This window comes from Phallusia mammillata, chromosome 2 (genome assembly GCF_965637545.1).
Source record: "Phallusia mammillata chromosome 2, kaPhaMamm4.hap1.1, whole genome shotgun sequence".
In the NCBI taxonomy this organism is placed as follows: Eukaryota; Metazoa; Chordata; class Ascidiacea; order Phlebobranchia; family Ascidiidae; genus Phallusia; species Phallusia mammillata.
Genome location: NC_137253.1, coordinates 7,890,114 through 7,904,572, shown reverse-complemented (window position 1 = coordinate 7,904,572; position 14,459 = coordinate 7,890,114). Strand labels below are relative to the sequence as shown.

General features: G+C 34.5%; 2 protein-coding genes across 2 annotated transcripts; both read left to right on the top strand.

The window, feature by feature from the left end:
• Window positions 1-737: 737 nt before the first annotated feature.
• LOC145215025 (uncharacterized) lies at window positions 738-2,889 on the top strand. Its single transcript, XM_080083678.1, has 3 exons — window positions 738-914; window positions 1,189-1,332; window positions 2,311-2,889. The coding sequence occupies exons 1-3, from the start codon at window positions 752-754 to the stop codon at window positions 2,487-2,489; spliced, it is 486 nt and encodes a 161-aa protein (XP_079939804.1). The 5' UTR covers window positions 738-751; the 3' UTR covers window positions 2,490-2,889.
• Window positions 2,890-2,987: 98 nt separating this feature from the next.
• Window positions 2,988-7,909, top strand: LOC145213543 (tryptophan--tRNA ligase, mitochondrial-like). Its single transcript, XM_080081856.1, has 7 exons — window positions 2,988-3,304; window positions 3,841-3,993; window positions 4,767-4,946; window positions 5,478-5,583; window positions 5,729-5,827; window positions 6,780-6,979; window positions 7,452-7,909. Exons 1-7 carry the CDS (start codon window positions 3,197-3,199, stop codon window positions 7,704-7,706), a joined length of 1,101 nt encoding a protein of 366 aa, XP_079937982.1. The 5' UTR covers window positions 2,988-3,196; the 3' UTR covers window positions 7,707-7,909.
• The last annotated feature ends 6,550 nt before the right edge of the window (window positions 7,910-14,459 follow it).

Here is a 14,459-nt window from a genome sequence, read left to right as displayed (position 1 = left end):
TAAAGTAGATAAAGACCCAGTTTTAAATAATGCTTTTATGGTTTAGCATCTGCTATGTATTTTTCTGTGAATGAATGAAAATGTTTCAAATGTTAAGTGAAGAATGCGTCAACGAAAGTTCGGAACCACTGTTTTACACAAACGCGGTTTCACATCAAATTTCCGACTCTAGTTTCTGACGCACCACACATGTACATGTTTGGAGCAAATCTCATCGGACAATTAACAGAAGCTTTTGCCAACACGTGACTGGCAATTACGTCATAAGGCAAATTTTTCTCTGTTACGACATAATCAATTAATTATCCCTGTGCCGGAAACGCTGATATTTCGTGTCTCGAACGCTTCAGTGCCGATTTGGATACGCAGTTTAAGTACAAGGGAATTTTTTGTTAAGACTTTACCGCTGGTAAAAAGCATGTTATTTGCCATCAAAGGTTGGAAGTGTAAAACTATTTGGATTTTCGATTGTTGAATCGGCGGAAAAAGGCCGATTTCAATAATTTTGTAAGGTCGTTACCGAAGTATAGCGCTCAGTTTTATATTGTAGAAATTGCTAGAGTTTGAGAACTTACTACTGGATACGATTTTTATGTATATAACAAACAGAAAAAAATCTTGGGATGTTATGTATAATAAGTATGGATATACTTACTGCAAAAACCGCACAATTAAGGCTATTTCTTAAAAGTCTCGTGATATGAACTTAAGGAATTTTTTATTTTAACTTTAGTATTTTTAAGCTATTGTGATGGATAAGGTTTGCTTGTCGAACGTGTTTGCAAATATTTCCGGCTGGTTCGCCTTTGCGTTGCTCATCAATTGTACTGTGACGTCATACTGGATTTACATCGATAATCGACATATTGGTCTCTTCCTTCTGTGTGACTCTATGGGCATTTGCCACACTATAGGTAGTATAAAGTAAATAAAATATTAAATATTACAAAATACTTTTTGAAAAATAAATAAACGTTTAAATACTTTCCATTTTTTTTTAAAAAATAATGAAATTTGTAATTCATTTTAAAAAAACTGTTTCTCGTTCTGGTTACACCGTTTTATTGGTAAAGAAATGGTTAATAAATTTATAACCCTAAAACGTGACAATTAAGGCCACCAAAAATACACTGGGTCAAAAATTGAAATGTTGTAAAAGCGGTGTTAACATCAACTTTGTGTTGGTAGATCTTGATTGGTTGAGCGCATCACGTGCATTTATTATCATTGGAGCGATTCTGACACTTGTCTCGAATATTGTTTCTATTGTTGGATTTGCCAAACGATTAAGAAAAGTTCAATTTGCTGGTGCCGGAATCGGCCTAGCAGCAAGTAAGAACATTTTGGAATTGTTTTGTTATCAATGCTGTTAACATGCATGTTTTTATATTGGATAGCTGTAGGTGTTTGTTTTGCAACTGTTAAAAGCGTTTTAGCAGAGTGCAATACCACCTCCATACTTAGTCACCCACATTACTTTTTTTTACCGACAAATACAGATTATTATTTCAAATAGTTAGAGTCAGCTACTTAAGTTATAACCACGTGATTAAGTGCAATCCTCGCCTAATGTGTTTTTGGATGACCAGTGTGCATAACAGCTCTGGAACTACATTTTGATCTTGTTTGTTACCAAAATCAGTCTCAGCCAGTCCATGAAAGATGCAGATTTCTGTTTTTGTCATGTCGCTTGCAAAATGTACCACGACTCAGCATTTTACATTAAGCTTAATACGGTTCAAAACGTTTGGTTATTTAACCGTGGGTGTGATCAAAAATTCCCTCCAAACGCAGTAGCCTACTATTTAAAACTCTATAGCTTACTAACCCGACCCTTAAAACAAAAATGCTATTGGAGCAGCATACAAATGTAGTCTACATCAGGGATCGGCAACCTTTTTTGCACTGCGGACCGGTTTTGAAAGTAAAATTTTATCGCGGACCAGTCTTCAAAAAATTACAAATATTTACTAATGAAAACGCCTAAATGAGTTTATCATCCCTGGGATACATGGGCAAAATGCTTCATAGCATTTATCCTGGAAAATTATGCGGCCCGGTAACGAACTCCTCGCGGACCGGTACCGGGCCGCGGACCGGCGGTTGCCGACCACTGGTCTACATAACTTAGTTTATATTAAAACGGTATATATTTTTTAGTTATATTTATCGATAATTTTTTATTATACTTACTAAAACAAATCAGTAAAAATTATACATGTTAATAATATTCCATTCTTTCATGCTAATTCAATGACAATTTCGTCAATATCAAATAGTGCACAACTTACAGAACTCTACCTTTTTCAGGTATCTGTGCTTTGATTGGGACAGCTATATTTACGGCAAAATCAACAAATAAAGATTTTATCGGACCCGGCAGGGAGTATAAGTTCGGATACAGCCTTGTCATTGCTTGGATGGTCGCAGTTCTACTTCTTATTTCAGCAATCTTGAACTTCACCTCAGCGAAACTGAGAAAGGAATAACAAAATGTCGCAACACATAAACTTTTGCCCGTTTATTATGTGCATTGCACAGTGAACAGTTTTTCCGTGACCTACAGAACTTCTTTCTTTTTGTACATCTGCTTAACGTGCTGTTTCAACCAGCTTTCAACAGTCATTCTTGACGATGAACAAATTGGACTACATATCCAAAATATTAAGTTATGTTTTCCCTTATTACGTACTGAAATATTTTGTATTTTATGTAGTTGCACACCCTGATTATAAAATCACGTCCCAATTTAGCCCGTATTTGAAAACTTTATCGGCATCATGTTATTTAATTCGTGTACTTTGAAATAAATGCTTAAAGGTGCCTTGATTGCAGAAACCAAAATCCAGGATGTTGGCTACAATTTTTGGTCGTGTTGTACGAATAAAATAAAAACCACTATATTTGCGTTTCTTATCAGTCGATCACGAATTGGAACATAATGTAGTAAAGGATCATAATGCGTGCAAAACGTGCGTGACTGTCTGAACGAAATCATTTACCGGTTGATTTGTACCCAACATGCACGTGCCGCTTGATTTAAGCCGGGATTTCGGGAAAGTCCCGTCAGTGTGTTCAAGAAATTCAAGAAAACAAACAGTTTCAAGAAACAGTTTTGAATTAACATTGCAACACATTTTAATGAAACAAACAGTTGAAACAGCTTAACTATTGAAAGGTTTAAGTGGTGAAGAAAATGGCAGGCAGAAAATTACGTTCAGTTTTACTGCAGTTCAGCGGATGTAGGTTTTACGCTGCGAATGTCTCACGAATGTTTTCCTCAAAATCCAACTACCCAACACCGGTACGTGGATCTGAAAAATATTACTGATTTTTGAACTTGGTTTGGCTGAATGTACTGTAATACTGGATATTTAGTGTCACAACATTATGCAACTACATTTTCCTAAAGTATATTATCAAAAATTAAAATATAACAAATTTGGTTTGAATAGTCTTTGAGCACTTAATTTAACTTTCAAAATGACTTCTAAGTCAGTTTTTTTTAATCTGAAGTACTGGATTTTGAAAATAAAATTAGGTGTTGTTGGTGCCATCTGAAACCAACACAATAATAACAAATTTGAGTGAAAAACAATTTAATCTATAAGCATGCTTGGATTTTTTAAAAGTGTTTTGACAATATAAGAGAATGTACACAACTTGTTATAGTGGGTTTTTTTGCTATAACAATAACTTTGTAAAAGATTCTCTGTACATGTTTTGTGGTGTCACATTCAGTTTATTTATTTCATGAAAGGCAAACCTTAAGTTTTTTTACTCGAATGTATTTTTATATTTTTCCCCTGCATTTGTTTATCCATATATTTTTTGTTACAGAAAGAGGAAGTTATATTTTCGGGCATTCAACCAACTGGAATTCCACACATTGGAAATTATTTGGGAGCAATTAAACATTGGGTTGCAATGCAGGAAAAGCCAGCCACGATTTATTACAGCATTGTTGACATGCATTCAGTTACTATTCCTAAGGTAAAAGTACAAACCACTCATCGATTAGTTGTTGTCATATTAATTTGTGAAAAAAATTTTCATTTACAAAAAAAAAGAAGCCAGAAAAAGCTGTACAATATTAAGAAGTTCTGGTGAATAATAAATATAAAGGCACTGTTAATCAATTATCGTTATATGAGTTGCTGCTACAATGTCATTATAAGAGTTTCTTCTCAAGAAATTCTCAAGAAATCTTAAAAAAATCTGGTTTTCAACTCTCAATATATGAATAAAAATTCTCACATAAAAAACAATGTCATGTTTTAAAAACGAAAGGTTATTGTGGCACCCCTTTACTTTGTTTATTTTCTGTTTCATCTTGCTTCTAAAGCATACTGGAACATAACCTTTGTTATTTTCTCGAGAAAATAAGTCGAGATTTCGAGATTATATGAGACAAAAAAGTTGAAAAATAGATGCAACCTAATGATTATGATGTGTGTCACCATTATTGATGGTGCTAATACAGCAGACACTAACTATAAAATTGGTCTAAAGCATATTTAAAACTTTTCAACCCATTTCCAAATTCGTATGTAACATTTATAACATTTTCAAATCTTGAAATCCTACTTAGGTATTCATGTCATCGTTTATTGTGTTTGTTGAGTCTACACATTTTAAAGGCTTGTGATTTCAGATCGGATTAAAATAATTTACATCAGAATATATTAAATTATATGTATATTAATAAAGAATATATTGTTGCAACAAAAACTTATGTTTTTTGGATGGTAATATTTTGTTTTCAGGACAAATCTGTTTTGCAAAACCACATTCTTGATATGACAGCTTGTTTGCTAGCATGTGGAATTGACCCAAAGCGGTCAGTTTTGTTTCAACAATCAGATGTTCTGGAACATTCTGCTTTGTCTTGGCTTCTTGGTTGTCAGGTTCCTTTGAACCAGCTTCGCAAGCTTCCCCAGTGGAAGGTAGGATAGTTTGTTAACTTGCTTTAAACCAATTTTACATCCTATTTATTTTGAAAATGTTATTGTATGAATGACAGCTTACAGCATATAACAGCATAAAATAATGTTATTGTCATAAATGTAGTCATATTATTTTGTGAACATGCTGACAAAACTGTTGTCATTATTACCGAAATTATGTAAGACAAGTCAACACAGCTTATTTTCATACGCTTTAAAGAGAGAGTCTAAAAAGTTCCACTGCACATATCACATTTACAACAGTGTGCAAAAAAGAACAGAAGCAATTGAATACATGATGTATTAAAATATTTAATTGCTATTTAGTTCTTAACATATACCATTTTGAGTATTTTTTTGTAGCTAAAATGTAATGAAACATTCTGTAAGAAAACTCATAACGCATATCTCCCATTCCAAGTCTTTATATAGACAGAATTTTGATTGTAGACAATAATTGGTGTATTAGTGTGTATATAGTTAATTCTTATTTTTTTGAAATGTAAAAAATAAGAATATGACATTTTGTAGGAAAAAACAGAGAACCTTAAACATGGTGGATACCTTGGTGTTTTTTCTTACCCTGTGCTTCAAACAGCAGACATTCTTCTTTACAAAACAACTCATGTTCCAGCAGGTCTGCACTTTTTTTGCTATTTGCCTTGTTGGTTGTTAAAGGTTAAACTTAAGCCATGTGCCTGATTGTCTACTGTAGTACATTTTACAGCTATTGTAGTTATTGTTTGAATATTTTTTTAGTATATTATCTCTACTTAACTTAGGTGAGGATCAAGCAGTCCATCTGGAACTAACAAATATGGTAGCGTCTTTGTTCAACAATTTTTATGGTGTTTTCTTTCCAAAAGTGTCATTGTTTTCAGGCAAGTTCACATTGTTTGTTTGTTTGTTGTTGGTCTTTATTCTCTTGGAGTGGACAATGCCCAAATGTGTTATACTCACAATGAGTCCGTCAATAAGCGACCTAGGTTGTTGCAAGTTTATTGAACTAATTTGTATTTAATATTTATGTGTCCCCTTCCCTGAAGGGGACACATATTGATTTTACTCAAATTTGTTTTTGTGTCGGAATTGGCTAAAATTTAAACAGTGTCGGAATTGGCTAAAATTTGGGTAGCATGTGGACTATGGTTATTTCTTAAAATGCACTATTTTTAAGTTAACATGTGTGGGGACCCATGGGTTTCTGCCCGCAGTAACAACTAAGGTTATAAAAGACGATGGGTAATATGGGACCCGATACAAAATAAGCATAGGAAATATATTGATGTTTTAAAATAGGTTATGGTGTAAATGCAACAACAAAATGTGCTAAGCCACCTTTCTAGTTTTGATGGAGTTGGTGTTCTGTTATTTTAAACCATCAGTTTCTCTGGGTCGGAGCAATGCCTCTTTTCGATCAGGAAAACACAAGCAGTCAAGACTGGATTAAAATCCATTTGTAAACATGTGCATCAAAAATGAAATGCTCAAACTTTAAATTTGCTGCTGGAAAACTTTTTCAACTGATACATGAATTGACCGAATGTACACAAGGCCAATTTACCATACATATTTATAAATTGCAACTTTTTGATCCAAATATCAAGAATATGCATTTACTTTACCAAATTGTTTTTTTACAAATATCAAGGGATGGGCTCTGTTTCACAATCTGTGTTCATTAAACATACTATACAATTAACTTGTATTCAATTAAAATGATGCAGTTTATTTTTTGTTTCTATTGATGTTGTATTAACAATATGTATACATACATATATATATATTTAAATATACACTGTTTCAGTTTGCACATGTTTATTTAAATCACAGACAGAGCATCAGCACGAATCAGAAATCTGCGAGACCCCACTGTTAAGATGAGCAAATCAAAAGGGGGAAAACACACTCGCATTGAACTTACAGATACCGATGACCAGATTGTGAACTCAGTGAAAAAGGCCTTGACCGATTTCACATCTGAAGTGACCTATGACCCAGTAAACCGACCTGGGGTTGCAAACCTGATTGAGGTAATTGTTGAATAACCTTCTTGCAACAATGTATTTGATTTTGTATAACTGTGCAATAGAGGCCGACAAACGCAATTAGATCATGGTTTAGATCAGTGGTCCTCAACCTTCATTACGCCTACCACTGGTGGGTACATCGGAGGGCTTTTTGTCGTGCTCAATTAAAGTCAGATCCGAAATTTGTAACTCAATTGACCCAACTGATTTGGGCGAAACTCGTGTTTTGGACAACTTACTAATTTTGCTGGTTTTAGAAATATGGTAGACTGGCCATGGAAAATGCCTTTCTCTTGGGTTAGTACTACACGATTCTTCCAAGGTTGAGAACCACTGGTGTAGATTGTCACTTTAAATTGGTTTGTATTAAAAAATAAAATTTGTTTGTCACTTTAAATTGGTTTGTATTCACCTCACCTAGGCCATTTCTTTACGTTGGTTTTACCATTTGATGTTTTGACTTAATTTTGTGCAGATCCATTCAGGTTTTACGGGTTTATCAACTGATGAAATTTGTCAAAACTCAAAGCAATTGGACACTGGCGAATATAAGCTTGTCGTAGCTGATGCTGTGATTGGTGCAATTCGTCCAATCAGGGACGAGTATTTGAGACTGCGCAGTGACGAAGGTCATTTGAAAGACATTTTACGCTTAGGACACGAAAAAGCGCAGGAGACAGCTTCAAGAAATTGGAACGAAATCCGACAACTTGTTGGAATGACATTATGACACGTTTTTTGTTAATTTACTTTATTTTTTAATTTTGCTCCTGTGTTTGATTGCATTATTTGGAAGTTTCACAAACCACAGAAAGTCTAAAATGATTTCCAGCAACGAAGTTTTTCAACACTCATTTTGTCTGAAAGGTAAGCTGATACGCGACATAAAAGCTATTCCTTTGAAAGGTTTAACACGAGTTTTGACAGGCGTGACTCTGTTGGATTAATTTTATGGATGTACTGAAGCTTCAGTCTGCCCAAATTATTGGGCCAAATCAGCGATATTTGCAAAGATTCGGTTTCGGCCGAACAATTTATTAGGCCGAATGCAATTTTTTTACGAACACAACTTGAACGCACAAAACGTGTGTTTCACCCTATTTACACACCACAAAACGATATCACCTTAACTCGTATCGTTTTTAGGCATTGTTGCTTGGTCCGCTCTAGACAAACCATCAGTTAGCTATTTGCAGCCTGGCAACGATGATCAAAGCAATTTTAAAACTAGGGCTTTTATTAGATCATAATATTCGGGCCAAACTCAAATTAGACGATGTTGGTTTGTCAGTTTTATACCAAATGCCGCTTGTGTATCCATTTTTTTGGTAAAAAATAACCTATAATTTGTCTAATTACATTTCATCTATATTTGCGCTTAGAAGTCCAGATTGGTGGTTGATTTTCTACGTAGATTCAGCTGAACCATCGATTTGTCATTTGTTCTCAACTTGACATGTAATATTCCTCTCTCTACTCCCAAAAAATCTTTGAGATCGGTACCCTAATTGTAGCAAAGAGTTTTTGTTTTTTTACGGCCATCAGTCTATTAATATCAACCTCACATGTGCGCAACATCGAACATGAACACGCTATTGAAAATGTTTCACCATAGAGGTTCGCATTTTAGGGAACTACTCACGTCTTTGTTTAATCATGCAGCTAAAATATAAATTGAGTTGAGTTTGCTGGGTGAAACAAATCGTAGCAATTGCGCTAAAATATTCACCAAGCCACAAATAGCTGCGCAACGTTAAGGCGTTATAAAGCGCGACAAAGTAGGGGGCATAATTGGTGGATATTGTAAACACGCTGCAGATACACCGTTAATTATACGAACAATTATACATTGTGTGTCCACCACGGTTGTTTCGCCACGTCTCCTATGTCCCCGTTTTTCCGGAGATAAACTGACATTAATAACCAATAACAATTCGTTGACAGTCGTCTTATAACTTAGAGTTTCAACGTGGCACGGAAATTTATTATCATTCTGCTCTGCATTGAACTTGTTCAAAACGCAGCGCAGAATGATAATCAATAAAAATACGATCTATGGGTTGTTTGAAGCTTATCGGAATCTTGGGAAATATAGCCTTATTGCAAACTCGCGGTAAAATTTCTCCCAATACGCAATTTAACATAACTTTAAGCAAAATGTAAATTTGCAATTCTTCGAAATTTGCCAAGAGGCAAAAGAATAAATTTTTGAGAGTCACTGAAGTGTACACTACAGTTGATTTAAAATCGTTGAGATTTTGACGCCAGAATAACGTCGACAAGTGGCGAAAAAACATCCGACAGAAAATACACTAGTTAATTATCACAATAAATTTTCAAATAAACTAAAAAAAAATAAAAAAATATCTTTTTTTAATTTTATTCACGTACGCTTTATTCCACGACACGTCTCACAAATGTATACAACCTAAAATCGCATGTTAACTTACATTGTGTTTGGTTCGTGTTTATTGAGTTTTACGTGTAAATGATTTACCAGTATTAAAAAGGATTTTTTTTCACAAAACGCCCAAAGAATTTGAATCAGCTCATTTGACTTCGGATTAAGACCTTGTTATTTGAGGTCCACCGACCGAGCATGTCTCGTTTTTCTACGCTTCATGTGCAATAAGCCTTGGGCTAATGCAAATTCCCTTTTTTCATGTGAAATACTTACTTATTGACGCAAACAAATTAGAAGTTATTTATACTCGGAAGGTGAAGTTTATGTGTTTTAATACAGTTTGGTCAAAGTCAGCGATAATTAACTTAGTTTTAATGGTGTGTATTTGAAATCATAATTAGTTTTAATGTTGCGGATATCAAAAAGTAAACTATTTGGATTTGAAACACTTCTTACAAATATTTGCTACCTTAAAACGCATGATAACTTACATCCAAAGGTTAAACTTGCTTGTTCGTGTTCAGATTCTGTCGGTGAGTATTACGTGCAAATAATTTACCATAAACAAGGATGTAGTTTTTTTCTACACCGAAAACGCCTAGAGAGATCGAACCACTGTGGTGAATTCATTTGACTTCGGATTAAAGCCTGGTTATTTTGGAGTCTACCAAGCATATATCGTTTTTTATTTCATGTGCAATAAGCCGTGGGCTAAGTCTCTTTTTTTACCAAAAACGCTTACTTACAGTATTCAAGGAAACCAACTTAAATTTGTTTTTGCTCAGAAGGTGTAGTTTATGTGTTTTAGGGCAGTTGTTGGTCAAAGTCAGACATAGTTTTAATGGTGCGTACTTAGTTACCAAACAACCATAATCTCAATGATATTAAATTAATGCTCAGCTAAATAGGCTACCTTCAGTAACACTTTTTATTTGTTTCAATGCTTAGGTCATAAAATACATAACAGTGCAACACAGGTTGTATATTTAAACTCGATAAATAATAAAAAGCGTAAACAGAATGGAAAACTCACAACAAGAAAAAGTAATTCTCGTCACTGGCGGTTCAGGTCTTGTGGGCAATGGCGTTAAGTACGCAGTTGAAAACGGGGAAAAACGTATTAGAGAGAAATGGATCTTCGTGCAAAGCAAGGATGGAGATTTGACAAACTTGGAAAGCACACGTGCCATGTTTGCCAAGTTTCAACCAACTCACGTTATTCACCTTGCTGCAAAAGTGGGAGGACTGTTCGGAAACATGCATGTAAGTATCATGTTTTTGTAGCAAACTGTTTGGGGATCTAATTTATAGGTAATTAGCTACCTAGGGTCGTTAACGTGCTTTTTGAGCTGACTGGTTTTCGGGATAACAGTGTTTTGAGTCAATAGCGAACGGACTTTTTGCCAAGATTAGGCTTGGCGCAGGACCGAAAAAAGGCAAACAACAAAGTAACGTAACGTATGTAGAGAAAAACTAAAATTGATAAGCGATGGGGAAGGGGATGGGTGCAAAATCGTGTAATAAGCACAGACACGTGGCACGAGTCTATAAGAGGACAATACTTCGAAATAAGTCCGGATATTAAAACACGTTGGCAGAACAGCTGAATACATTGGTTTCCTGACACACATAAAATAAACGGAAATTCGACGCTTTTATCCCTGACGCACATACAGGCAAGACGAGTAAATCCAGGACACAGAATAAAACGCTAAATTTAAAATGCAATTTTTTACACTTAATCATAAGCATTACGGTTTAATTCAGAATTTATGCCTAAAATTTAATGCTTTGTATTTTCATCACTACACAAAAAACAACTTGTGTAAAAACATGTTATCTTTTTATTGTAAAACTGCCTTCGCCTCTGGAAAAATAGTTTATGTGTTTGACACAACCAAGTCAGATGGTCAGATTAAAAGAACGACAGACAATTCAAAACTACGAAGATATCTGCCAGACTTTAAGTTCACACCGTTTGATGATGCTATAAAAGAAAGTTGCAACTGGTTTGTGGCTAATTATGAAACTGCTCGCAAATAAGTAGGCAACACGTTTGACCTTAACTGATGACTGTGTTGAATATGTGTTTGTTTATTTACACGGAATAAATGTATATCTTCGCACAATATATTCAAACTTATTGTAAATAGTTTTTGAAAACGGACTTAAAGAATTAAACATTTGATTTTTGTTGGCAGGTTTAAACTAGACTAATCTGAAAATCATACTTTTTTCGTGTATTTTTTAGTATATTCAAAACATTTTTTTGTCTTTTGAAGCGCCAAAGGTTTATTACACAAGTAGAAACATTGGTTTTTGTGAATTGTGGTCTAATTGTTAGGAATTCGTAACTTTTTTGACATAAAAATTACAAAATTTTCACCACTGTTTCTTTTGGTTTTTGCTGTTACAAATATTGTTTCTGCATTCATGTTTTTTTCCTATTTTGCATTTTACACAAATATAGCATGCATATTGTATAACTATAATGTAATGTTGTTATTAATGAACCATTGTTATACGTAGTTCTGAAATTTAAAATAAACTAAACGTATATCAAACGCTTGAGTGGCAAATCTGGAAAAATGTTGCGAGTGTGGCATTTGCTAATTGGTTGCATTCCAAATACTCTGCGTTTTAGGTCTATTTATCTTTATTTTTTTTTAATCCAACTACGCAACGTCGGTAGAAGAGTCCAAAATTATCGGCTCTGAATAAATTTGACCAAGATAGTCGTTGATTGTAAGAGTTTATAGTTACTGCCACTAAAGACATTGTTGTGATGAAGGTTTATACGCAAATACACTGACTGCGGTTCACCTGGACAAAACCAACTAGAGCCTAGAGCGTTATGTCAGGTCGGTTAAATCCAAGTCTATATAAAACACTTTGTTTTGTATACACCACTTTTTTGCTTGTTAATGTTTTCATCAAAAGCCTGCGCGACCACCAGCAAAATGGTAAACGACCCCCACGGGTGTCGCGACGCACGGGTTGAAAACCACTGGTATAGACCTAGCATTAAACAGAATGGTTTAACGCGACAAGAAACGTACAAGTAGTATATAACGTTAGTGTTGTATTTTACATGAGAACAAATCAATTGAATGAAATAAACAAAATTAGCCCGGTTTATGTAGCACCGAAATGAAATAGCATTTCGACACAAGAATGCGAATCGTGCATTCATAAAGCCGGATACGAAATAACTTCAACTACCCCAAGTAACAGTTAGCAGCAAAAGGTTGCTCTAGTTCTCTAACTTTTCATAAGCTCTCTGTTGGTTTATTTTGGCAAGGTTAATGTTGTTTTAAAACATGTTATAGGTATAGCACTGAGTACTGTGGGCTACATACAAGTTTTGATGCAAATTAGTCAGAAACAGTAGAAAGTTTGGAAACCAATGTTGTATGGGGTAAATGGACGTCATTTTACCCTCTAAAACAGTGGTTTCTAAGACTTATCTATAACGGACCCCGTATATAGGTTTATTGTTTCAAACGAACAACTATTATCTTTATTGTAATTGACAAAGCATTATTTTTTGCTTTTGCGACAAAGAAAACTATTTTTTAAACAGACGTTTGAAATTTTAACCAAAAAAGTAAACAGACGGACGTTTGAAAAAATAAAATAAAATTTAACCAAAAAAGTAAACAGACGGACGTTTAAACAGACGTTTGAAATTTTAACCAAAAGAACCCAAAAGGGTTCGAGTGAAAACGAAACTCGCCTGCTGGATATTGGAACACACACGAAAATCAAATTCTAAATTAATAGGTTACATTAAACTCGGATGCACATTTAGTAGAGTTTAAAGTGTTTATTTTGTGGGTCATTTACTGTAAATGAGCCGATCATTAATATTCTATTGGGAGAAATGGTTGTAAGTCTGGTCCTTCTTGATTTTCATAGTTCTGAGCAAGTTGTATGAAATCGGGAGCGTTTGATTTCACATCAAGAACGTAACGACCTCCCTGGACTCTTTGGGTGATTTCAGTTCGTTGATCTTAATGTACAAAAAGTTGTTTTTGTGTTAAATGGTGTTAAACGCTGAAGTTATTATAAGCATTGTGTGGTGGATAGTTGCTGCATCGAATTGTTCACACAAGGTTTTCAACCCGCCCCTATATCCCCATTTTGTTCCCAATTAAGTACCTTAACAATAAAACATTAGTACTAAAAATCAAACTGCAATGGGTTAGAAAGCATCCGGAAAAAATACTAAACTAACAAGATTGTAACCACGTGTTATAGGGCATCTAAGGGCACCACAGAAACTTTACTAAGAATCATAACTGAGAATGTATTGGTGTCTCGGAATTGAAATCGGAAATTGAACGTCATTTTTAGTAAAGTAAATGCTGCACAGATAGTACAACATAATTCCATATTTTATCTTCATTCACCCTCCAGACCTGAAATAACTTACCATTGTATGGAATACATTTTTTCTAGTTATTTGGGCATCCCCGGCCTTAATCCGGCACTGCAGCTTGGAAATACATTTTTTTAAATTCCTTGGTAAGTAGAATAACAAGTAACTCAACCGCTAAAAGCACATTTTTCCCCATTACTGATAGAAAGCAAACAGTTCGGAGAAAAAAAAAGTTAAGCAGAAAGGTAACACATTTCCCATTTTGACAACGTTACACAAAAAATGAGAAACAAACAAAAAAGTAAAAATAAAAAAAACAAAAAAATGCGGCCATACTTTGTATTTCTCGCTGCAACGCAACCTCCCGGCGTTGATTTTCCGCTTCAAGTCTCCAAGCTTCCCTTCGGACTTTCTTTAACTTCTTGCTGCTTCCGCTTCCCATTATAAAACTTTAGTGGAAAATTACACAACAGCACAAAAGCTATAAACCTTCTGGAATGTAAAAAAACAAAATCATTTAATACAAAAATAGAACGTATTAGGAAATCGTTTTTTCGTCAAATACGGGAGAACGTTGAACATGCTTAAATGGAAAATGCTTTATACTAACAATGTTCCGTTAGACGGGTGCGCAAAACTTGCAAATTGGAATACGTGCATACTCAATCTAATGCAAGAAGTAAATACGAGTAAACACT

Bases quoted from the DNA above. Each gene is read 5' to 3' on its own strand.
- LOC145213543 (XM_080081856.1), top strand. From the start codon at position 3,197: ATGGCAGGCAGAAAATTACGTTCAGTTTTACTGCAGTTCAGCGGATGT. The intron at 3,994-4,766 runs GTAAAAGTACAA...TTTTGTTTTCAG, and splicing joins ATTCAGTTACTATTCCTAAG to GACAAATCTGTTTTGCAAAA. The intron at 5,584-5,728 runs GTCTGCACTTTT...TACTTAACTTAG, and splicing joins AACAACTCATGTTCCAGCAG to GTGAGGATCAAGCAGTCCAT.
- LOC145215025 (XM_080083678.1), top strand. From the start codon at position 752: ATGGATAAGGTTTGCTTGTCGAACGTGTTTGCAAATATTTCCGGCTGG. The intron at 915-1,188 runs GTAGTATAAAGT...TTGTGTTGGTAG, and splicing joins GGGCATTTGCCACACTATAG to ATCTTGATTGGTTGAGCGCA. The intron at 1,333-2,310 runs GTAAGAACATTT...TACCTTTTTCAG, and splicing joins CGGAATCGGCCTAGCAGCAA to GTATCTGTGCTTTGATTGGG.